Here is a 24698-nt window from a genome sequence, read left to right as displayed (position 1 = left end):
TAGTTTGCTGCTAGTTCGTTAGGGCACCAGAAGAGGAGGGGTAGACTTTTGTGAGAGACGGATATCACGGTCAGATGGCGTTCTTCGGATGAGACAGGTGACTGGAAATGTCAGCAGGTTGGACAACAGATCAGAGCGAGGGATGTTCGTTGTGGGTGGAGGGTCCTCCTGGTGAGATTCGCACAGACAATAAACAATAGCAGATATTGAGCTTGGGTTGATGAAGAGGGAACTATTCGCATAGCTGATGCAGGGAGACGCGTGGTGGGCATGGGAAGATACCTCATTCTGGGGGGCGTGGGCGGAAGGTGCAGTTGGGCGCAAACGGTGCCTGCATATCCAGACTTCCAGGCGAGAAGCTAAAATGGCCGGCTGAGCCAGTGCCCAAGTCCAGCCCGTCTGTGCCGAAGCTGGGCATGGTCCCTTAACTAAAGCCAACGCCAAAAGTGTCGCGGGTGGCAGCCTAAACTGTGCGCGTGTAGTCTCCATCCTGCCCAGAAGCCTGCCGAATCACCGCCTACCGGACCATCCCTCGCTTGTCCTTGCCCACCGCAGACTCCAAACCTTACCTCACTCGAGAACAGACAGAATCCGCCTTCTTCCTCCACCTCCCACCCACCACTGCCCTGCTTTCTCTCTTTTCTTCCTCTCTCTTTACCTTTACCGCAACCTCGCTCCCATATTTTGGTGTCCCTTGTTGTCTGCGCGTCTTCTTAGTCTTGCAGTGCTACTTGCTTTCTCGCTTCTATCTGGCGCTTCCTTGAATCTCGGAGTTCCTCGAGTTTGCCTGTCGAATCTGTCGCTTTGGCTGTTATTTGGCCCCCATTTAAACCACTGCGCATTTGATCCGGTACGTGCGACATCCTTCCTACACCTTCGACATAGACCTTGGATGCAAGAGGAGGGTTCCTGGTCGCAATGCGACACACACAAGGCAGCTGGGCCAGGTCATACAGCGCCAGAGGGGCCTGCTCGTGAGACCGATGATGAAGCCAAAAGAACAATGCTGGACCACTTCTGGAAATAGCCATGAGGGTTGCAAGAAGGCACACTCTTGCTGCCATGCGCGAGCACGCAGATTCCTTTGTGGCTTTGCGCCTCTGCCTAGAGCGGGCGTTGGCGCAGCATGTTGATGTGAATGTGAGAGACTCGCGCTGACTTTTCCTCACTTAGACTTCACATATTCACATTCGATTCTCCAAGACCACTTCGTATCGCTTCAGCACCTTGCAGCCTTTCGAGATCGCTCTTCGGGATATTGTTCTCTGCACTAAAAGCCGTTCACCTTTGAGCATACTTCTTTCAATATCCTCCCTGCGACCACTTTCGTGAAGTTCCATCTTCACTTCGCCTCTGGTGAGTTTGGTTCGCGCGAGGGCTTCAACAGAGTTCGATTTCAAAAAAAAAAACAATAGGCGGACTGTTTGAAAATACCTCAATTTAGCCTGAGTGTTCTTCTGACAGTTGCTGATTCAAAGACCCCAGAACTTCACATTGAATCTGTCAGTTCAATCTTTCGGGTTTCATCATGTCTTTCGAAGGTTATGGTCAGTTTCCCAATGCTCAGCAAGATGGCGCGCCCGGATCAGTTCCTCCTCAACCGGATGGAGCTGCACCAGGTCAGCCCACCGACCCCTCGGCTCAGCAGCAAATCGGTTTCCAGCCTCCTAACGTGAGCGGCACTCCTCAATCTGGCCCCGGAGCTGAAGGAAAGACTACTCTCTGGTAAGCACCCATTGAGCTCTATTTACTCTAACTATTTCGGGACTGATTTTGCCTAGGATGGGTGAGCTCGAGCCCTGGGTTGATGAAAACTTCATTCGGAATCTTTGGTTCCAGATGGGCGAACAGGTCAGCGTCAAGATGATTCGCGACAAGTTCTCAGGGTAAGTACAAATTGCCTTTCTAATTCTTCATGTCTCTGAACTCATGGTAGTAGCAATGCCGGTTATTGTTTCGTCGATTTCTCCACCCCACAGGCCGCAGCCAAAGCCCTGCAACTCAGTGGACAACCTATGCCTAATTCTAACCGTCCATTCAAGCTCAATTGGGCTTCGGGTGGTGGTTTGGCCGATCGACGCGACGACCGCGGTCCAGAGTACTCAATTTTCGTGGGCGACTTGGGCCCAGAAGTGAATGAATATGTCCTGGTCTCTCTGTTCCAGAGCCGATTTCCTTCGTGCAAGTCGGCCAAAATCATGACCGATCCACTCTCCGGCATGTCTCGTGGCTATGGTTTCGTCCGCTTCTCCGACGAGAGTGACCAGCAACGCGCCTTGACTGAAATGCAGGGTGTCTACTGCGGCAACCGCCCCATGCGCATCTCGACTGCAACGCCAAAGAACAAGGGAGGACCGATGGGTGGTGGTGGCGGTGGTGGCATGGGCATGCCTGGCGCTGGTGCTGGTCCAATGGGCTACCCACCAATGGGAGGGCCCCCGATGCCGTACTACGGTGGCCAGCAGTCAATCCAGCCTATGAACCAATTCACTGATCCCAACAACACGACCGTCTTCGTTGGAGGTCTGTCGGGCTACGTTACCGAGGATGAGCTGCGCTCTTTCTTCCAAGGCTTTGGTGAGATCACATATGTCAAGATCCCACCTGGCAAGGGCTGTGGCTTTGTCCAATTCGTCCAGCGCCATGCCGCTGAGATGGCCATCAACCAGATGCAAGGTTATCCTATCGGTAACTCGCGCGTCCGTCTCAGCTGGGGCCGAAGCCAGAACAATTCAGGACCTGCCGGCACACCATACCGCCCTGCACCGCCTCCACCCATCTACCCCTCAATGGGGATGCCTCCTGCTCACTCGTACGGCAACTATGCGCCGATGAAGGTTGGTTAAGCCTGCCTCGTTGATGTACAACATGCTGACGCAGCGGGATCTAGTAAACATTAAGCATGTTGGGACCGCAGGCGTTCGTCCACTCTTCCTCTTCCGATTGGAGCGGGAAAATACGGTTTCCTTTGTCGTTGTGAGCAGTGCAATCACTTTAGCGTCATTAGTTGGTATGGGAGGGTGTTTGTCAACAAAAGTTCTGTTCTATTTCGTTTCACGATGACCCCTTACCATCATCATTCTGCTGGATGGTTTGTTGGCTGTGTACAACAAAAACATGGCGATTGACATTTTGGTTGAGAGCGACGACACCAACGAACGACAAGAATGTGGTGTCCCTTGGAAGCCATTATCGGCAAGGAATAGGAGCATGGACGGATCCTCAAGATTGCAATCGGTGATGATGGTCAGCTAGCATGGCCGAGATGATGTTATTTCCCTTGTCTCACATGGACCGCGTAGGTCGCGAGCTTCGAGCTCAACAAGGTTGATGAAAAAGCCTCTGTATTTCCTGATAGGAATCAGGTACTACATACACACGAATACGAAGAGTACCCAACGAAAGTGTTCTATGTTGTGCCTCCGGCTTAGTTCGGTCGTTTCGTGCAGGTCGCCATCTCTCCGGCGGTGCGTCATCGATCCACGTGACCTCTCAGCCTCGTCTTGTCAGCCTTGTGGAATGACTTGGACCTTCTCCGCCTTTATTCATTATCCGAACCTCGGGAATCTCGTCTTCGGCTCCAACTTTTTGTTAACCGACGTGTACTTTCTGACGGTCCAGGAGTCACTTTCAAAAGAGTCGTTTCCGCCCAAAATGTATCTCCGACGCGGATACGGGTTAGGCAGTCGATCTTTTCAGAGTCTTTTGTAATCCCCCAGGAAGAGTTCAGCTACCGATATGGCGTCCAGACCCATTCGGATTGCAGGTAAGGAACAACAGGCAAAACGTGAAACGCGATAGCTGATGGCATAGGTGCTTCTGGCTCTGCGTCTGATCGTCGACATGCCGTTTCCTCGTTTGCAAGATCGTATCCTACAGATCCTGTCGATGTCATCATATGTGACTTCATGTCCGAAGCCAATATGACGGTAGCGGCAGGTCGGAAGATGGACCAGCAAGGCAGCAAAACTTCTGATCCAAATCCGATGCTGGGTGGCGGTCCTGCTTTCGAACCATCCTTCTTGGAAGCTCTCGAACCTGCGCTAGAGGATCTTGCCAAGTACAAGATCAAACTCGCGGCCAATGCTGGTAATGCCGACACCGAGGCATTGTACACGACTGTTTGTGAGATGGTCAAGAACAAGGGCCTAGATATCCCCGTGGCATGGATCTCCGGCGATGAAGTCCTCCCCGCTATCAACGCCGGATTACAAGACGGCTCTTCAAAATTCAAGAACATCTACACTGGCGCTATCTTGTCATCGTGGGAATTTGAGCCAATATACGCCCATGCGTATCTGGGTGGGCTGGGAATCGCTGAAGCTTTTGCACAAGGAGCTCAGATTGTTGTCTGTGGACGTGTCGCTGATGCTTCTCCTGTTATCGGCTCAGCGTACTGGTTTCACGGGTGGGAACGTTCCCAATTGAACGAATTGGCCAACGCCTTTGTGGCCGGTCACCTCATAGAGTGCTCGAACTATGTCACTGGAGGCAACTTTAGTGGTTTCAAAGCCATTGAGCATTCACCCCAGGGATGGGTCGATATAGGTTATCCTATCGCTGAGATATCCAAAACTGGGTCCGTGGTAATCACCAAGCAGAAAAACTCGGGTGGTGTTGTGTCGATACACACGTGCTCGTCACAATTGCTGTACGAAATTCAAGGCCCGTGGTATTTCAATTCAGATGTCACTGCAGTCCTGGACCAACTCTGGTTTGAGCAGCTCGCACCCGATCGTGTCGCTCTACACGGTGTACAAGGACTTCCGCCACCACCGACGACCAAAGTTGGTCTCACTGCCCGCGGAGGCTTCCAAGCTGAAGCATTCTATTTTATGACAGGTTTAGATGTCGACGAGAAAGCACGGATGACAGAAGCGCAAATTCGAAACGGTCTGAAGCCGTATTCCGACAAGTACACAACCCTGGCATTCAACGTGTTGGGCCGACCGCTGCCGGACGCGGACAATCAAAACGCAGCGACGTCAGTGTTCCGCGTGTTCGCTCAGGCACGCAGAGCAGACGACATTGCGCCAGCCAAATTCTTGAGACCAGTGATTGACAACATCATGGAAGGATATCCGGGGGCTACATTCCATCTGGATTTCCGTATGGGCCTTCCGAAGCCTTATTTTGAATACTACGTCACATTGTTGGATCAGTCCAAGGTGGCACACAAGGTGCATTTCGAGGGCGAGGAGACGCTGATTCCACCACCGACGGTGTCCAAGGTCTTCCCAGAGAGACAACCCAGCCAGGCCATGGCGACCTTGCAGATCGATCTATCCAAATTCGGACCAACGGAGCGACTCCCACTAGGAACGATTGTCAATGCCCGCTCCGGAGACAAGGGCGCAGATTGTAATTGTGGGTTTTGGGTCAGGAATGAGGATGAGTTTGTGTGGTTGAAGAATTTGTTGTCGGTTGAGACCATCAAGACTCTGCTTGGCAAGGAGTACGATACTTCGAGAGTGCCAAAGATTGAAATCGACCGTTTCGAACTGCCGAATTTGCGAGGCGTGCACTTTTTGTTTAGGAATTTGTTAGACAGAGGGGCGAACAGTACGGCGACCGTCGACTTTCTAGGGAAGAATACGGCAGAATATTTACGGTCTAGGTACGTCGACATCCCGACAAGATTCCTCGCGAGAGGGAAGTTGTGAGGCTGTAAACAAGTCTCGTACAGGATCTATTGTCGCAATCAAAATCCTTTCAACATTATTGAACAAGTCTCTTGAGTCTCCATGCTTTGGGAAAACTCCCGACTTTTGCTGGCGGTCCAAGCGGTGCAGTTCCCCCTTGACTTGGTGTATTTTGTTTGGTCACCATGGGCCCCCGTTTCCCGAAAGCCTCACCAAAAATCTCCCAGGGGCTGTACATGTGCACATCCTTTTGAATGAACTTGATCCGAGATCGTCACCACTGCTGAATCTGGTCAGCTACCACAAGAGCCTAAGAGCAAGGCACTACTTAACTAGTTGTGGCTCTGCGACTGAGTGATGGAGAGCGCGACTTCATCCGCGGTGATAATACAAAGAACGTGCTTCATCAAACAAACACATGAAGCAATGACTCTTTGTAGAAGTGGTCTCCGAGAATCTATCAACCTCCAAAACTCTTTATGCGTCGATAACAAGTCTTCATTAGGCCGGTGACCCTGAACAAAGATAGTCATCTGCAACGGATGTAACACGGCATTGTCAAAGCTCCAATGTCCTCTTTATGGGCCGACCAGAAGCGTTCGATTTCTGCATTGTTTGGACTTGTACAGTGGCTGTCGACTCTCGAACTTTGGTACTCTCTCAAGAGCGAGAAACCCGTTCAAAAAGAGGGTCTTTCTTCCAGTTAGGGTTTTTCGAGTTTCTTCACCAAGCATTTGCTCTGCAGATTAGGACGCGAGAGACCTTGAGATTCGACCGAAGAAGAGAGAGAGCTCGTTGTTAGCATTTTGCTACTGCCAAAACGCTCTCACAGCCTCCAACTTTTCCAGGCCCGATCCGAAAGCAAGTCAAGGTTCGTCCTACAACCCTACACCGACCTCAAAACCCAGCCACATCTAAATAAATCGGAAAGCATGTGTTGGGCGAAGAAGGAGGAATACTTTTGTCCTCGGTGTCGCAGTGTGGTCAGCAGAGAGACTCGAGACGATATTTGCACCCCGGACGCGACGTGCGACAAACGAAACCGACAACCCCTCGAAGTCCTGTCCAAGCGCATCCCGGCAGAAAACCCCTGTCGATCGTGCGAGGACGGCGAGAACCCCAGTCCCAGTCGCATGGCGTCAACGCATCAAGGCAACACCAATCGCCACGTGAGTCCTCACGGGATGCCTAGCAGTCGAGCACAAACCATCAATCCCGACTACTTGGCCCCTCCGCGAGACTATCATTGTAATCCGTCTGCTACTGTCGCCGCGGCCGCGGCCGCTGCTGCTGCTGACTACTCGCGCCGTAATGCAGGCGGCAGCGGAGGATGGGGAGGAGGATCTGGACGCGCTCCAGCATCTTCTCGTCACTTCTTCGCTGATCAAGTCATTGAGCGTGCCATGTCGCGATCGATAAGCTCCAATGCTGCTACGTCCCATCTACTCCCGACCATCATCAAACGTGCTCCTTCATCTTCGGTGTCTAGAAGAACTGCGACCGGAGCCGGAGGCGGAGGTCAACTTGAGCTCTTCGACCCTCGAAACCAAGGTTATCACGGATCAAGCTCAGCGCGTGCGGATACTACTTCTACACACCGCCCCTTCGACGGCAGCAATGATCACTGGGTCCCTGTGAACGAATCTCGTCGCGGTGGCACTGTCGTCCCAGTTCAATATGAGTGTCGTCGCGACGGCACAGTACTTCCTTCGACCTCGTACTCGGGAAATATACATTTCGGCTCGAGCTTAGGATTACCTCGCATTCAGATCGACATTCAGATCGGCTAACGTTGCGGCTGGCTCTCTGTCGAATATTCGAAACGGTGAAAGACTAGGTGCACTGCAAAAGGTATGTATCGCAAAAATCAGTGAGTCAACCCTGCACCTGCAAAAATGACAGCGTTTGTTTGGTAATTTGGGAGTTTGTTTGTTCGGAGGTTTAAAGAGTCGTTTTTGGGAAAAGTCTGGAGTCTGAGACTCTACAATGGTTGTCTCCTTTTGGTTTGGATCTGGGTTTTAGTGTTGCACAACGTGCGAGTCAGATGGGGGAATGAAAAAGAAAAATCTGCTTTTGGTTGGAGCGTTGTTCCTTTGTAAACGTTGTTTGTCTCTGGCATACCGTATCTGGGCATAAGTTTTGCAGTATATCTTAGCACCCGGCTCAAGTTTCTGTTGCTCTTCTTCCATCCGAGGTGAGGGGTAGCAGGTATATGAACGGTGCTTGTGAAGATCTGGTAACGGAAGAACCAGGTCAGGCCATTGTACATTTACCACTTCTGGCTTCTGACCTTCGACCTCGGTCAACAGTAAGAAGCTAACAAGGGTCATGCAAGCCTATCTTCCTTGCCGTGTTCGGTAGTCCAGAGCCCGCCAATGAGCTTCGTGCCGCATGCTTAGCGATTAGCTCATCGTCGCTTAGTTATCCGAGCACGAAATGGCCATCGAAGCCCACCTCCCTCCGGAACAAAATGAGCAAATGAATGGGTGTCGATAAAGGTGCGACGGCCGCTGTCGTGGCCTCGTCGCGAACCTCGATGAGCCATTTCCCCCTTCAAAAACTTGGTATCATGGAGAAAAAGAAACCCGCCTACTCAGCCGAGTTGCTCTGGGTCAATCATGATTCGAAAAACATGAATGCGTTGCCAAACAGGCAAAAAGTCTCCAGCCACATCCAAAGACACTACAGGTCATGGCAGAGAAAGGCATCGGCACAGGAGCTGAGGAATTCAAAATTTTTGACCAACAGGGTCAGTCATGCCCTCAACTTCAACGAAATCAAAATGCACGCGTTCGTGCTAGATACTATCCAATTTTCTTAGCTAAGGGAACCGTCTGTTAACGTGCTTGTTGATTGTCGCAGGCTCTGCGTTCTTCTGGCCACGAACTTGCACGAAGCAATGTAAGCGACACAAGGAACGACACCTCAGACGAGACCCAGGCCGCATCCCAGAGCGCCCAATTCCATGCATCCGTAACCAGGCGTTTCCGCGGGAACTCCGACCCCTTCGACGCCCATGCCGTCAGAGTCTGCCCTCGTGTGAACGACATCCTCAAATTCTATCGCGACTACGCCATCCCATCGCAATACCACACCGGACCCGACGGGTGGAAAACCACGGCAGCCGCCATGGACGACTGGAAAGACGCCGTCCAGTCCCTGCACGAGAGAGGCGGCGCGCTGGGCTTCCTCGCACGCTGGGCGCAGGTCGCTTCAAACGTCACGCAGAGCTCTGAACTCGCGGTCGAGGCTCTGCGGTTCCGGTCGCAGAGCACGACGATCTTGCATGAGAAGCTCAAGCGCGAGTCCGGGACGATCTCGAAGTCGACGTACTGGCACATGCACACCCTGTACACGGCCGAAACGCTAGCCGGCAACCCACGGGCGGCATGGCTGCACGCAACAATCATGCAACAAATCCTTCGACAGCACAGCGAAAAGGGCCAGATGGAGCTCACGTACCTGCGATATTTTCTCTACAACGAGAGCTCGGCGTGCTGCATGTTCATGACGCGCCCCGTGCTCGACTATGAAACTTGGGTCCCGCAGATGTTCAAACCGGCGTGGCGGCAAGCGGGTGAAGAATTGGCCTCTCTCAAAATAGAGTACAACACGATGCTCGACCCGTCGATTGAATGCTGGTTCCTGAAGAACATGTTCCTCTTGCAGCGCGAGGACCTGGAGGTCTGGCGACACGCGTCGTCTCGGGCGGAGGATCTGAGCCCGTCCATGTTCATTTGGTTCGCTGCACGGCACTCGATCCACCAGGCCAGGTTGGTCAAATATGCATTGGACCGGGCCGACGAGGCGAGGAGCGAGGAGAAGCTTGGCATGAAGTATTTCAAAAACGCCTACCTGGCTTTGACGGTAGTCTACTGGACCCGACTGATCGCGGGGAGTGACACCATCATGGGCGTGGAGATTTTCGCCACCAAGAGGCCGTTGTTGAAGGCCATCAGGGAGTTACTGGACGAGGAGGAGGCGGCCATCGGGCTGGACGCGGCGTTTGGAAACAAGAACGCAAGGCTGTGGGCGCTGTATGTGGGCGCACAGGCTGAGCAGCAACTTCCCTCAGACGCCGAGGACAATAGCAACAATACATGGGGGACGAAGTGGTTCAGCGAGGCGTTTTCCTTGCAGGCCGCAAGGATGAACCTGCTGTCTTGGACCTCCGTGCAAAGCGTTCTGGATGGGTTTCTGGATCACAACATCACCGAGCCCCATGGGGAGGAATTTGTGCCCCGTCTCCTTCGACCGCTGGCCCCAGTCGCCGGCTAAGGCTGGATGCTATATTAGGGTTGATTTTAGCAAGACAAGAATCGAGAGAAAAACAAGTAGGTTTTGTCTCGCTCGTCATCTCCCCGCCCGCCGTCCAGACTTATGTCTCAAATCTCTCGAGGTTATTTATGCTCAAGAAGACGACTATTCCAGCGACCCTATACGAGCCCATATGCCCTCGAAACCCTATGTAGTCTGGCAGCTCGCCGAGACCTCCGTGAAGCAAAGAATGACAAGTTTCTCTTTCAACACCCACCACAATGAATGGCCGTGGTCACATGGGAAGGAGCGAGCTGGCCCACTTTGGTAAAATTCCCGGGGATTTGACCAAGGGGGCCGGCAGCACATCTACTCGCAGACGAGTGCCCAAACTACAATGATAAGTTAATGCCCTGGAGAAGCTGCATCTCCAGGGAGGCCTACCCCCAAGTCGCGTTGTAGAAATGGGTGCAACCTGACGACAAATCTTCACACGTTTCTCCCGCCGCCTCACACTTCCACAAACCGCTTACCTCTCGTTATCTCTCACCGCAATCAATAACGACCAACGACTAACTTCATCCTACAGGGATCAGATCAAGGAAGAGGCGGAGGAAAGAAGACGGGTCCCAGGTTGTTCAGGAAATCCGAGCAGAACGTGAGTATCTTCTTGCCACGAAGCCAATGGCATCACTAGATGTAGTGAAAAGAAGTGGATTGATGGTGTTGCAAAAGTTGTAGAGGATAAGAAGGAGCGTTCGGGGTGTCGGCTAACGCCGGGGATGTTAGTGTCAGACTAACTTAGATCATTGCGTCCCAACCATCTGTGGTGACCAGCCATCTACACCCTTGTACATAGCGTCTATATCGGGTATCACGTCCCCTAAGACCCAGGTAGATTCAACAGAAATCCTTTCGTCCTTCGTGTCGCGCTCTCAACCTCGGTCGTTAGGCTTGAAATAATTGAGTTGTAAAGCACGTTGTAGGCAGAGCCTGTTCAACACGTGGCAAATCGGTCCAGAACGCGGCCTACACAAGGGGCCGGATGAGAGTGGCTCCCGTGGATGAACTCAGCTTGTCTCAGTTTTGTAGGCCGAACGTCGCTGTACAGCAACGACAGGAGCTACAAGGCATCAGCAGGAACGTTCAAGAAGCCAGAGCCAGAGGCCCAGAGTCATCAATGGCCGCCTCAAACGATCCCATCTACACTGTGCCATCTTCAGCTCGACATGATATGCAACGCTCAGATATAGGCAATGTTTGGGGTCCAAATAGGATGTATTAACGAGTATGACCTCCATGACCAGGGGGTCGATTTCTATCCACGATATTAGCGACAGGAGTGGAGCTTGTCCCTCCGACGGGAGGGTCTTCTGAGTTTTCGCCGACGCACAGGATTCCGCGAGCCGTTCATCGAGCTGCGCTTGATCGGGCGACGCTCTGGACGTAGAGAATACCTCCGTGGAGGCCGACGATATAGTGAGATATAGCAAAAGGAGTGAATTGATGGTGTTTCGAAAGTTGTAAAGGAGCCGTTGGGGGCGTCGGCGTTACCTCAGATCGCTAGGCTTGACTATTGAGTTGTATAAAGACGTCGGCGGCGGAAGTGCCCGCAACTCACCCTAGACATCTTCAGTTCGATACCCTGTAAGTTAGTATCTTCAGTTCGCCACCTTCAGTTCAAGTATCTACAGTCTACCACCTGCTGATTACCATCTTACTGTTTGCTACTTCCTATTCATCTCTACTATTCATTCTCTGCTATTCACTATTTACAGTTTACTCTCTATAGTTTATCATCTTTGGTTCGATGTCTTCAGGTCGCCATTTTCGGGTCGCCATCTTCGGGTCGCCATCTTCAGGTCGCCATCTTCGGGTCACCACCTTCAGTTTACCACCTACTAAATCCTAATTTTTCCTGTTACTTTTCTTGTGCTGATTAGGCTGATGCTGCTGATGTGTACACACATTGTTGCACTCAGGAGCCCCTTCTAGTCGACAAATAAGTAGCTCTGTAGCGCAAGTGGCATGGGGCTCAGAATTGAATCATTCAGAGAGTTTCGTGGTTTTGTACAACTACATTATTCTCTCTTCTGTGCAATGATGTGATATATTAAGAAATGTTGAAAACTAAAACCGGAGCCTAGAGCTTGTAGGCAATCCATGTCTCTTTTATAGGTAGCTTCTTCTTCGCACTTCTTCGCACTTCTGCCAGATATTTCCTCAATTTCCACACTTTCAACACTTTCCACACTTTCCACACTTTCCACACTTTCTCCACTTTTTCATATCTCCTCCACCTCCTCCATTTTCTCAAGTTCCTCAAGTTCTTCAACTTCATCAGTTTCTCACCGCCCCTAACTTTATCGTATAAAATCAAATTAAGAACAAGTGGAGTAAACTGAACTGTGTGCGGCGTGCTAATGCATATCTATCTCCTGAGTCTCACTCTAGTCACTACATCATGCCGGGATTAGGGGTACAATAGTATCTATACTATGACTGGGCAATGCTGACAACACCCCGCACGCCCTTGATGATGACAAGGGACACGAGCTCGTGATCTCACCAGTCAGATCCACTGAGTTCATGTTTTACTCAACTTGTTGACCATTCTGAAAGACACCACCAAAATTGCTGACTCCTTTTTATCCCTTGGGGAAGATTGTCGACATGCTAGATTTGTACTTGAGGGCACGCCTACGCTGGCCCAAGAAGAGCAAGAAGGGTTACGGCGGTCAGGACTCAGGACTCAGGACTCAGGACTCAGGACTCAGGACTCAGGACTCAGGACTCAGGACTCAGGACTCAGGACTCAGATTGTAGCATGATCAGGACAGGGGTATCGCTCGCCAGCAAGCTTTCCAAGCCCATTATCTGCAGCGATTTCTACCCGGTCTTCCAGGCTGCCTGACAATAGAGCGCCCTGCAGACTGCAGTGGTCTTGCATTAGGCTCGTGACACCAGAAATAAGAAGGCAACTTTGCGCATCTTTCTTCGTCTTCTCACAAAGTACCGAGCGTCTCAACGACAACAACTTGGGTGGATCCAATTGATGATGGTGATGATGCAGGTCTTCCATATATATGCTCCTTATCAAGTTCTGATAGATCCGAAGGGCGAAATGCGTAGCAGCTGACTGGGTCAAGAGCGACAGACCGGCTGCAAATATTTTCCACTCGCCAACGGGGGGTTCGAAGCAAAGGTTCGGGTATCTGCAGACCGTAACTTTAGCGCTGCAGGTACGAACTAGGACTAATAAAAAGCGCCAATTGCGTAAGAGTGTAAGATGAACAGGGGTGAAGGATGTGGAGTAGATGGGGATTGTAGATGGGAGGACTCGTAGAGGGGATCAGGTTGGAGCAGATGCAGATGGAAGCGGGATGGGAGCAGGTGGCCCTTACCCCTGTAGACTGACAGTGCTCTATCTCTGCATCAGAGATGGGGTTTCGTAGTTCGTTGGCTTCAGTCAGCAAGAATCCTTGCTTAGTCGCTCGGGCCCGACGGTTACAGTTCCCACGGCCCGGCGGCTAGTGAGCCCCGGAGACCGCACGGGTAGAGGCGAACGAGCGCTAATGGCGATAGTGGTTGCTAAATGAGGAAGTTTTGGTTTCTTCCCCAAGGTACCATGCGCCCTCCACGCCCACGAAGACCAGCAGGGTTAGGGAAATTTGGTGATTGGAGGACACCCCAGGACGCCTACGCTTTTCCCTCTGGGCATGATCGGGAGGCGTGGCATTTCAAGAGGGGCTCTAGTCACTTCGGATGCTCTAACAGCAATGATGATAACATGGCTCAACAAAACCCTATTTACCAGATACGTGTACAATGAGCTTTCAGAATCGGCCAGCCAGAGGCGGTCAAGTTTGCCGTCACCGAGGACGCATTGTGACCAGCGGTCTGTGACCTCCGAATAGGTGGGTTCTCCGGTCGTATGGTAGGGGATGTGTACATATATCAGAGCTTCCTACCTCTGTTAACATCTTCCTCTTTCTTATTCAGAGCAACTGCGTCAGTACAATAAGTATCATCACGTCCAGCACGACGTAAGTACATTCTCTTGACCAACATGTTGTTGCGTTAACACTAACCAGGGACCACCAGAGTATTCACCATGTCGAATCCGATTCCGAGGGACGAGACGGTAGACCTGTTAGGGGTCGGAATGATTCACGGAGCTTCTCATGTCGACAATACCCCCGAAAACGTTCAAGACCCATTGAAGGATGAACTCGACAACTTGTCTAGAGCAGTGTCACTGACTGCCGCGGTCTCCCCACAAAAGAAGGGGACTCGGAAGAAGTACATTCCTGTGCCACGTCCAGACTTTGCAGAAGAGCCATGGCACGGTGTCTCGATGGTTCTTAAACAAAGTGAACATAACGCGAAACGCCGTCACGGGAAACCTGGTCGTCAGTGATGGGTCTTGCCAAAACCCGAGAAGTGGTTGACCAAACAAGAGGCGTTCCGTGGTCGGCTGGAAGGAGAAAACGCAGTTGGGCAGAATACAACCATCGTGACGTTGGAAGATACTTGGGACATTCTCACCATGCTCATAAGACTTTGCTTGCCACCAGTCATGCTAATGTCAACGACGTCGAGCTCTCTCTTTCAATCTGTTCACCACTCCAAATGTACTTTTGTTGTTGATGTTGCCCCACAGCCACATTGGGAATCATGGATGGATGACCGTTGCTGGAGCAAGTCGTGTAGCACCGTGGTCAACCGATCTGAAGTATCTGAAGGTTGAGCTGCTGGATAAGGGATAAAACTGTGTAATTTTGTGTCTGGGCGCTCAACAACACGAAGTATTGGCATAGACCGCTCGTAGGAGGCAGTTGAGCAGACCTGAGATTTGCAGCCAGTGAAATGATCAGACACAGGATCAAGTGAATAGGGGTCCCACTCCCAGGGCGGTCAACCCTCCTCTGAGCCTATCACGGCCCGTCCTCCCTTATTTTGGACTCTATATGTATTTGAGACGTGAACTTTTGTCACATAGCAGCCCCGAAGAGTCGGGAGGGAGTGGCATGACCGCGCTACGTGGGAGGGGCTGCGCCCGTGGTTTGGTAGGTTGGGCCATTCCAGGACAGATCTAGGCGGTCTTTTCTGTCTCGACTTGCGGAGTATGCGGAACCCAAGATCAGTGGACGCCCCTACGCGCAAGGGCAAATGGAGTGGTAGTGTAGGTGGTTCGAGTCGGGCCATCTACACTTACCTGCCTTATCTTTTTTGACTTTTTTTTGTGCAATTTTTGGTGGTGGTGGTGGTGGTGGCTGAGAACGCGTGTATGGACGCGCGGGAAGGTGAAGTGAAGTGAAGCTAGATAGGATGAGGTGAAGTGAGGTATTAACACTACGTGTGATTGTATCACACACACGTAACGAAAACACCGCATCAACCGTTCTCGACGATGCAGGGCCAAATACGTCAGAGCGCTGCTTCTTCTAGCCCCTCCACGATCCACGATCCATCAGTCCGAGCTACGGGCCTTCATGGCTTAGCTGTACTCGGCAATTTCAATCAGCTGGTGCTGAGAGATTATCTGCTCTGATTTCTGGTGGTGGAACTTTCGTCAGCCTCGTCATGTACCATACCACTCGATCACCGCGGCGTATCCAAGGGGAGGTGTCCTTGGAGTGTGAAGTCTGGGCAGTGATCCTGAAAGAGAAAGGTCAAGGACGTTGAGCCGTGTATGTTGAGCCGGAAAAGGTTGAAGACGTGCAGCGGAATGACGATGAAACCCCTGGAGAACTTCAGCCTTGTCGCCTCGGAGATACCTGAGTAGGAAAGGGCCAAGAGTGGAACCAGGACCTGGAAGAGGGTCCCGGTGCACTGGTCCAATGAGTGCCGGGCCTCCTTGCCAGGGGCATTTCATCGCGCTCTCGTATTAAAAAGCCTGTTTAAAGGAGTAGTCCTTGGTGGCGAGGCAAGCGTTTTATACATGAGCTAAAAGGGTAGCATTGCACATTGCAGCAAAGGCAGATGCCAACCAAACCATCGCCCAAACTTGTGGACCAAAGGTGCCGGAACATTCTAGGTGTTACCAGCATTTATTGACTTGCGAAGAGTTTCGGCAGAGCCACAGAGTGCAACATCGCCTATAACAGCGACGTGTCTTGCTGTATGGGAGTCGGTGCGATTCCGCCGCCGCCCAGGCCAAGTCGTATATCGCCAACCTGGCCAGACTAGGAAGCATTGGTGGCCTCGGTCAGGCTAGAATGTACAACATGGACCTTTTTCAAGTCCTTCGCACCGCGAAGAAGATGGATGTTCTCCGCAAAGGGTTTCGTTTCACGGAATGCCAAGTGTGCTTCGACACTGGTCCAACCGAACAGCACCACGAACGCTTTGGCTTTCTCGTCCGTCCCTGGAATGTCCACGTCTTCTTCCACCCAGCCGCTTGCTGCCGCTCGGAAGTCACTCCCTTCTTTCTCGAGGACAGCACTCAGAGCCTTTATGTCATCCGCCACCTTCTTCTTGTCTTCTTCGGAATATGAGGTCGGGAAGTACATATGAATAATTTCCGTGGCGGGAGAAGTGGTTTTACTGAGGGCTGCGCGAGCAGGATGAGGGTCAAAATGAGCATGATAAAGCGTCGCTCTTCCTCCTAGTATGGTGAGGAAGCTTTGTAGGAAGGGCTTGTAGACGCTGGAAGGGTCAGCGAGGGCGTCGCAGCAAGGACGAGGAGCGCATACTCAGAGGCCATAAATTGTTTGTGGGATTCGACTGCATCCCAGTCGACAAACCATCTCAAGACGTTTTTATCCTCGACTTGACGACCCCAGTAGCATCGCTGGCAGCCAGGCTGGGCGAGCACAATCTTGAGAAGTTCGGCGTGTAGCTGGCCGTCGGCGGTGGTCGGATCGTCAAAAGTCTTGCCCTCCTGTAGGGGAAGGATGGCAATCTCGGTGGCCCCCATGTTCCGTTGTTGCAGATAAGTATGGCTTGAGGAGGTGAAGACAGAAAAGATGTGCTTTCGAACAAAGTCGGTCCCTGGCTGGCCTCATACGAACCTCGGATATGGGCGGCTCCCCGCTCGGCGGCATTACAAACCCATCTGTCTCGCAACCCCGACCTCTTCCGACCTTCGTTTCGAGAAACTTTTTAGATGTACGAGTACTCGGCGCAGGCTGACAATTTAAAGTTATTGAAACAGTCAAGGCAGAGTGTGCCGGACACGGATTGTCAAGTTGTGTTGTGCATTGCCCTCTGCCCCAAAACGTAGGCTTCACCCCACCTGGACGACAGCCTCGTTGCTGTATCTTCATGATTTTTGCCGGCTAGGGGATCATTTTCAGCCTGAAGCTGAGGCAAGATCAAAAATAATCCCCTCTATGGACTGTAGAGTCTTAATGGCCATGGAACATTTATCGTCCTACTCACTGTCTTTCGAAGGCGGGGAGCGCTCTCTGCAGTGTGCATACTGATGACGTCATTCGCCTGTGGCTGTCCAGCCAAGTTTATATATCTCGCCACGGTAGTATATAAAGGTCAGGTACATAGTATATATCCGCACTCGGACAAACAGCCTTCAACGAAGATCATCTTTGGTATTGTGCTACAAGAATTGAAAACACGAGCCGCGTTCAGTAAAGAAGACTCACACGATCAGACCGACTTGTCAGACAGATTCATTACTCACCATGCCTGACTTCAAGGACCGAGAAAAGGCTCTTGAGAACGAGTACATCCGAAAGAGAGAGTGAGCAGTACTCATGAAGACCGCTTGACTTCGCTTGACGCTGAAACCATGTAGAGCAGAGAAGGCTGCCGCATACAAGAGCCAGCAACAGGCTCAGAGCTCGGGCAAAAGTGCTCCGACCACCAACCCTGCAACCTCCAATTCGGCTCAAGTACTGCATGCCCCAACAAGTAACCCCTAGGATTTGCTCCTAATGTGCTTCGAGACTTGTAATGCTACACTCAAGTAGCTGCGGCGAGATCGGCAAGGGCCTCTGCCGGCTCGGACTGAGCTGAATGGTGGTGGAATCGAAACCTCGTATCCGTATGCTTGGAGGCGTGGGGCCTCGATGGACGATTGTACCTTGTTGTTGGAAGGCGAGGTTGCCGAATATGAGTACATAGCTAACGCCACTTATGAAATTTAAAGAGTTCAGCCTTTTCCGAAGGCCATGAGCAACGATGTAGACAGACTTGCACATCTCGTATTCGTAAACCCTTCCGCGATGGATCAATGCTTATCCGCAAGTGCTTGCATGGCCGCTAACCCTTTTCCGGCCCGGCGACGCGTCGCGTACTCGAGAGCCGGCGAAGCTGCTAAAGTATTGCGATATCCGCAGGCCCGTGTAAACAAATCGATTTCCCACGCCATGTCAGGCATTTGAACATTCTTCAGCTAAGAGCCTACATTCTTCAACTAATTCGCTTCCTCTCCAGCACGACCTTCTGATTTCGACCGTCGATGTCAATCTCCGGGCACGTTGACGGCTTCGATCACTGTCACTGGATCACCTCTCGAGCCGGTCCCTCGTTTAGCACCCTCTCGCCTACACGGCACATTATGCAGTTCAACCTCCCTCGAGTTTCCCGTTTACAAGTCGAGCTTTTCAAGCCGCCTCTATCCACCTTCCTCCTGTTCGAGGCTCCCTGCGGGTCTCAATATGAACTTGGGATGGGATCATGGTTATTGGCAGGATGCGTATTCGGAACGTAACCCTAAGATGTTTTCTCGGTTCAAAGTCTCGCGGACCAGTTGTCGAATTTCTGATTAGCTGTACCAGGGTCCCTTCTGTCAACTATTTGCTCCGGTGAAGAATGGCAGGTTGGATCGGGGGTAGTCAAAGGAGGTTAAGACGCCCAGAGCTTCGAAAGAGGCAGTGAAAGACGGTCTCACCATGCGTCGTATCTGATAAGAATCCGCGAAGGATCACGCGTCGGTATTCCTAAGCTGGACATTATACTTGATCTTCAATGGATGTTTCGACCGACGTGGGCGTGGAACAGGCACAGGAGAGAGAGGAGATTGTTTGCTCGAGAAGCCGACGCAGCATATGCCTAGAGCGCAAATTTGTTCAGCCTACCTACAGAACTGCTGGGAGTCTTCGTTTGGAGCCGACGAGATCCTCTGGTCGGAAACGGACTGTTGTCTGTAGCCAGGTCTCTGAGGCGAAGGCAAGACTCCGTATCGGCGCTTCTATCTTTTGGCCTTTTGCCTGCTCCAGCCGGCTTTATCAATGTACTGCTTCTTCGGACCATCAAAGCCGGTTTTGACTGCCACTCCTCTCCACCTCCGGCCTATGAACACATCGTCTCTGCGCGACAGCCCACTCGTCAAACTCGCATCAAAGCACTCGGCTACCGGATGCGTGCTTCTGCTCGTCAGAAGATCCTGATCAGCCGCGTCAATCTTCCGCATCTTGTCTCATCATTGGTGAAACGGAGAGCGCCGACTCAGTGGACTCTTGATCTTCGGATCTCTGAGAACATGATGACCCCCATTTCGGTGGGAAGAGGGCGATTTTTAAGATGTTGTTTGTGCGCCCTGGCCTGAAACATGGCAAATGCCCTTCGAATTTGTCTTGACGACATAGCGGAAGAGGAAACCAAAATCTTGTCTCCGAGGTTGCTGTATCACACACGAGAGAAGCAGTTCTTCTGCTTATTTGGGACTGGACGTGGAACCTGGTTTGAGAGCCGGTCAACGGCGTAAGAAAATGTCAACGTGGTCGTGGATATCGAAGTCATTGAGAAGGGATGACTGCTGGAAATGGAATGGTTAGCTCGGTTGGGCATCCTATGGAGGGTTGTTCGGCAATGGCAGCTGCTTGAAGTTGTTTGTCACCTCTGCTATCGAAGCACAATGCCCTTCTTTCGACTGTCTTGAGTCCCACACTGGTCCAGGGTTTCAGTTTTGTCGCAACAAGCTCCAGAGATCTAGTCATTTCAATGTGGACGAAGTCTGCATCGCCTCCAGAAGTCAAGCAGAATATTCTTCATTGCAGTGGATCACGGGGCTAAGATGGAGATTTGGGCTCTCGAGACAATGGACACACCAAGTGATGAGGATGGGACCTCTCTCGAGTGAGGCTCAAAGCTTTGGCTTGTCTGTCCTCGTCACTTGCCATTCGTTTCGCCGGTCTTGGTCATCATCTCGTCTACGTGTAAAACTCTTTGTTCTATCTCTCGCTTAGGATGGTCGATGGTGGCGAAGTCCTGCTGAGACGTCGAGGATGATTGCTGGTATGACTCGAAGTGACGGACAACGTGTGGGACCTTGATATCTTGTCTGAAGCTCGCAGCATGCTTACTGGTACATTGGTCTGGCGTGCCACTGAAGCACATTTTTGGACCACTATCCACTGGAGGCTGCCATGCTCCTTTTGGATGGTGGTTCTCTCCTCTTTGATAAGCCTACCTATTCCTTTTCATAAACCGAGAAGTGCTAACGGGATACTAGAAGAGTCACGAGTAGAGTTTTGGTCTGTGGATCACACTGGTATTTGCCTCTGCGTATCCTGATGGCTCTGAGGACCTGTATACACCCCCCGTTTGTGAGGGATCGTTCAGGACCCATCCACGAGTTTTACCTTTCTATGCTGGCTCGCGAGGACCTTGAGGACCTTTACAGAGAGGCACTTGAGACCCATTCAAACTTGTGTAATTTGCTCCCATGTATCTCGATTCTTGCCCATCACACATATCATACATTCTTTTCAAGATATTCCAGAAGTCCTCTTCACGTTCAAACCTCGACTTACTCTCTCTTTCTTTCTACCACTCCCTTTTAAGTCGGCCTTCACTTCCAACTGGAGTCATACTCTCTTTACCAAGACCCTTCATCTCTCAAGGGCACGACGTTACGACCTTTCTCTCGACCCCTGTTCCGAGTCTCCAGCTCAAGTCCATTCTCTCTGCTATTATCGACGGCACCCTTTGACTACCTCAACAACAATCACCACTCCATCGTCCGACATCATGGCACTCTCTAGAACCCCTTCTCCAGCCCCGTCTTGTTTTTCCACGGCAACCACCCTGGTCTCAACCAACACAGGGTCATTCCTCGACGACAATCTTCACCCCTGCCTGGAGAGGAGAGGCGACATACGCATGAACAACCTCTCCTCCGAAGCCAGGTCTCTCTTACGGACGGTCACCGAGCTGCCACTGCTCATCCCCAAGACGTGTGGCCGATACAAGATGGCGCTGGCCATTTGGGGTTCAAGCCCCCGCTCGCTCACAGCCATACGGTACCGATTGAGCATCGAGAGGACGTCGAACACCACCACCGCCACTGACAGCAACAGTGACGACAACGTACCCCTTGCCGACATCCTCATCCATTTCGAAGAGGTGGCGTTTACTGACGACGAGGAAGACGCGTTGTTCAACCAGCTCCGTCAGCCACTTCATTTACGAGAGTGGCTCGAATCAATTGACGAGCTGGTGGACGAGACCATCCGGGATATAAGGATCCGGAGTGGGATTTCTACGAATGACGACTACAACTCATGAAGGCTTTTGTCTAGTGTGTGGGCATGGAGAAGGTGGACTACGTCCTTGTAACGACGATGAGTTGTATTGTACTTGAACCTGATTGAGTTTGGTGTTGGTTGAGTTTGGCATTGTTGGTGGACTGGATGATCATAACGACGATGGCCGGCTTTTGTATTTTGGTTTGAGTGTTTGGTTTGATGTAGTTGGGAACGAGGGTGTATATTACCCAAAACAGCATGGTGTTCAGGAAAGGGGGTATTGTTGTGAACAACTGACTACGGGCCTGACCTTTATTGGTCCTTTGGGTCTGAATTATGTAACCTACGTATACGAGATCTCGCCGACGACAGAGGATAAAGATTGACGAGTGACTGAGCGACCGAGTGACCATTGTATAATGACCTGTGTTATTTATGCTATTTGCGTACAATGGTCTTTTTTTTTGGTCGATGGTTTTTGTTTATTTGTCTGTCACAGTTTTTCGTCCTCATTGAACCCTTATCTACTTGCGTAGATGGTCGGATTCCCGTGTACTCAGTATTCTGTTCTGTTTACTGTACCTTCACGACGGGGAGTCAGAGCTTGGCTACTCCGTCCCGTCCATGGGTACGGAGAACGATGTAGTTTTTGTCAGGTTGGCAGCTACAGTGCGCTCCACTTGAACGTCTTTTTCCCTCTTCCATACCCCGTCTCGGACGTCTACCCACGGTACCCAGATAGCTAGGTAGGTACCTAACTGGGTATCTATCATGTACGGGGTATTCCTCGCTTCTTGCACACTGCCCGACCTTGCCTCGTTACGAAGAAGTTGTCCAGTTAGGTTGGTATATATGAAGATTCAATCTTTGCCTGTCCACCTTACCTCCCCGAGGTGTCCAGGTACTGTAGGTCTGTGTGGCTGTGTCACGACTACATTTACACCACACTAAACTACACTACACTACAGATATACCAGGTGTCTTCACCGTGACATGTTACAATCCGGATCCCGAATCTAGTGAGCCGATTCCCTGTATGTATCTTCTGAATGTCATTCTTATACCAAGTTCGTCTGGTGAGTTCCGACCGCCGACCATGCACGGAGAGTACAGAGTGCGGATGACACCAGTACGCAGAAGCGGAAGCGGAACCGGAAGCAGAATGCAGGCTTATAACTCTTTCGCATTTCCTCTCAATATCCATCTATTCGTGAGGCAAGACTACCGTTCTCCCGAGCCAAGAAAATCTCTGTGCTAGGTACTTGTCTCAGAAGTCTCGGTCACAGCACATCGAAAGCCAGACTGTGAGAAAATCCCGCAAGGTTTTGGTACTCACTCACCAGGCGGACTCTCTCGGTAGTGACCCGTCGTCATGCCTTGAGAGGGTACTTCGCCTGAAATTCATAATAAGCAGTGCAGATTTTAACCTGGTTCGGGTTTCAAATGGAACAAAGTTTTCATCCGAAAGTCAGAGACCACTCATTCACTCCATTCCATGATTTTTGTTTGTTTTAGGTTTTGCTCCCGAGTATGGCCCAGCGGCCCCTTCGTTGCCCTGCGCAAAAAGCACAAGCTTAGTTTGGGCCGAAGAGCCGCAGTCCCTCACTTCCATTCATTGCAGCCGAGCCAGGATCACCGGGATACTCTTCCCGAAGTCATATCAAGACGAAAGGACCTGGATGTCCTGACATGCCATCAGCCGAACTGAGCAACGCCTTGACTTCTCAACTTGGGAATCCCGACTGCCTGTTACAGTGATGAATGCCCATGACTAGCTGTAGTTCAGTTCAAATTGTAGGTTGCCTTGTGGGGTACTGTGTGTCTGTGAGAGAGTGTGTGTGAGACTCCTTCCCGGTGGATGCAAGACGTCGACACTGTCATCAACGATCCAAATGGACCACAGCACAAGGCGGAGATCATGATGACTCTCGATATTAGGTAGCTTGCTCTTGTCCCTTGTAGAAAACAGTACCGTCATGTGCAAATTCGTAATAAATCGAACCCAGTCCGTCCCAAGCGCTTGCCAACTCTAAAAGGGACTGACCATCCTCCCGAGACCAGTTCGATACTGTGGGAGCAGAGAGTTTCCAACTGATGCCTGGAAGACCCATCCGGACAAGGAGTCGACAAAGGAGTCACAAGAATGCGCGCTATTGAGTACAATTGCTGGTACCAATCGAAGAAATGTCGGCGTGGTCTGTGACTTCGACATGATTGATCGCAGGAGGCCATTAGATCCCAGATCAAAGTCATTTCTCGAATCTAGCGTTCTCAGAGGATAAGGTTGGTGCTTGAGCGTGCCTATTTGGGCTCGATAGGGGGCATAAAGGATGTCTTTCGTCCACTGTCAAATCTTCTCTCCGTCACACATTTGACTGCTCTTCGCAGAGAAATTGACGTCCAGGTGTAGTCTTGCAACATATCAGCGTCAACGATATTGTCCAAACATGTCCAACCTCAAAAACATACCGATTCCTGAGGGCCACCCTTTTCTCAGGAAAAGGTCAGATGGAAACAGCCGCCGACGGAGGAGTAGCAGCAGCAGTCGAGGTACAACAACGACAAGCACCAACTCCGGCTGGCGGTATCTGGTCGAGGAGTGCAACCAAGAATGGTCCGACAAAAATCTTGGCATATATATGCGAGAAGGAGACAGGCATTTGAAGGCTATTCTCGAGGCGAAGTCATTCACTCCGGTAAAGACGGTGCTTGCAGCTCAGTACAAGGAAGTGCCCGCAGGTTGGAAGATGCCTCCCGTGGTCCAGATAAGAGAGTCATACGTCCGGGGGACAATCAATACAGAAGGCGAATACATGGACTCGGAACCAACGATCTTTCCTCCTCGAGAAGATGGAGGAATCGACGCGGAGGCCCTCAGTCGGCAAATTTCTCTTCCCCTGGACATCAACAAAACAGAACAATATCGCAGAATTCTGTTCGAGGCCCTGAGTCAGCCAATTGCTTTGCTATTCACCAACGACAGGCTGCGGGGCCTCCTCCAGGGCTTACCATACCCCTTGAACATACCTGAGTTTGTCAGGGCCCGCATCAAACCGCTCTTTGACGAGATCCATCTGAGGAGATTGAGAGGGGGAGGCGCACGAGACTCATCCTACAGTTCCTCCCTTCGATGTTGGGAACTGACGGGAGTCGTTTTGGACAATATTACATCGAATAGAGAGCCTGGTGACGTCTCCCGCCATCCCTGTCATGCCCGCCGTGCCCGTCCGCAGAGTGGTGGTCCTCGGATGCGAACAAGAAGACGCCGATAGTATTTTCAGAAGGAAGTGAAGTGCGAGCTGGGCATGAGTAGAGGCCATCCGCTCATATCTAGGAGAACAACTGTGGGGGTTGTACTTGAGAA

General features: G+C 51.4%; 9 protein-coding genes across 9 annotated transcripts; 8 read left to right on the top strand and 1 right to left on the bottom strand.

The window, feature by feature from the left end:
* Positions 1-1528: 1528 nt before the first annotated feature.
* Positions 1529-2846, top strand: PV08_02963 (uncharacterized protein; the record flags this gene model as incomplete). The annotated part of the gene is made up of 3 exons (XM_016377320.1): positions 1529-1725; positions 1782-1886; positions 1937-2846. 3 exons carry the CDS (start codon positions 1529-1531, stop codon positions 2844-2846), a joined length of 1212 nt encoding a protein of 403 aa, XP_016238890.1.
* An 892-nt stretch (positions 2847-3738) lies between these two features.
* PV08_02962 (uncharacterized protein) lies at positions 3739-5663 on the top strand (the record flags this gene model as incomplete). Its single annotated transcript, XM_016377319.1, has 2 exons — positions 3739-3766; positions 3814-5663. 2 exons carry the CDS (start codon positions 3739-3741, stop codon positions 5661-5663), a joined length of 1878 nt encoding a protein of 625 aa, XP_016238889.1.
* A 911-nt stretch (positions 5664-6574) lies between these two features.
* PV08_02961 (uncharacterized protein) lies at positions 6575-7432 on the top strand (the record flags this gene model as incomplete). The annotated part of the gene is made up of 1 exon (XM_016377318.1): positions 6575-7432. The coding sequence occupies one exon, from the start codon at positions 6575-6577 to the stop codon at positions 7430-7432; it is 858 nt and encodes a 285-aa protein (XP_016238888.1).
* Positions 7433-8211: 779 nt separating this feature from the next.
* PV08_02960 (uncharacterized protein) lies at positions 8212-9920 on the top strand (the record flags this gene model as incomplete). Its single annotated transcript, XM_016377317.1, has 2 exons — positions 8212-8391; positions 8505-9920. The coding sequence occupies 2 exons, from the start codon at positions 8212-8214 to the stop codon at positions 9918-9920; spliced, it is 1596 nt and encodes a 531-aa protein (XP_016238887.1).
* Positions 9921-14013: 4093 nt separating this feature from the next.
* Positions 14014-14319, top strand: PV08_02959 (uncharacterized protein; the record flags this gene model as incomplete). The annotated part of the gene is made up of 1 exon (XM_016377316.1): positions 14014-14319. The coding sequence occupies one exon, from the start codon at positions 14014-14016 to the stop codon at positions 14317-14319; it is 306 nt and encodes a 101-aa protein (XP_016238886.1).
* Positions 14320-16087: 1768 nt separating this feature from the next.
* PV08_02958 (uncharacterized protein) lies at positions 16088-16821 on the bottom strand (the record flags this gene model as incomplete). Its single annotated transcript, XM_016377315.1, has 2 exons — positions 16088-16550; positions 16598-16821. The coding sequence occupies 2 exons, from the start codon at positions 16819-16821 to the stop codon at positions 16088-16090; spliced, it is 687 nt and encodes a 228-aa protein (XP_016238885.1).
* Positions 16822-17545: 724 nt separating this feature from the next.
* Positions 17546-17785, top strand: PV08_02957 (uncharacterized protein; the record flags this gene model as incomplete). Its single annotated transcript, XM_016377314.1, has 2 exons — positions 17546-17604; positions 17659-17785. 2 exons carry the CDS (start codon positions 17546-17548, stop codon positions 17783-17785), a joined length of 186 nt encoding a protein of 61 aa, XP_016238884.1.
* A 3052-nt stretch (positions 17786-20837) lies between these two features.
* On the top strand, positions 20838-21374 carry PV08_02956 (uncharacterized protein; the record flags this gene model as incomplete). The annotated part of the gene is made up of 1 exon (XM_016377313.1): positions 20838-21374. The coding sequence occupies one exon, from the start codon at positions 20838-20840 to the stop codon at positions 21372-21374; it is 537 nt and encodes a 178-aa protein (XP_016238883.1).
* A 2407-nt stretch (positions 21375-23781) lies between these two features.
* PV08_02955 (uncharacterized protein) lies at positions 23782-24625 on the top strand (the record flags this gene model as incomplete). The annotated part of the gene is made up of 2 exons (XM_016377312.1): positions 23782-24283; positions 24513-24625. 2 exons carry the CDS (start codon positions 23782-23784, stop codon positions 24623-24625), a joined length of 615 nt encoding a protein of 204 aa, XP_016238882.1.
* Positions 24626-24698: the final 73 nt, after the last annotated feature.

Source organism: Exophiala spinifera (assembly GCF_000836115.1).
Source record: "Exophiala spinifera strain CBS 89968 unplaced genomic scaffold supercont1.2, whole genome shotgun sequence".
NCBI classification, from domain to species: Eukaryota; Fungi; Ascomycota; class Eurotiomycetes; order Chaetothyriales; family Herpotrichiellaceae; genus Exophiala; species Exophiala spinifera.
The sequence above is the reverse complement of the archived record's forward strand: the minus strand, read 5'-3'. Positions and strand labels throughout refer to the sequence as shown.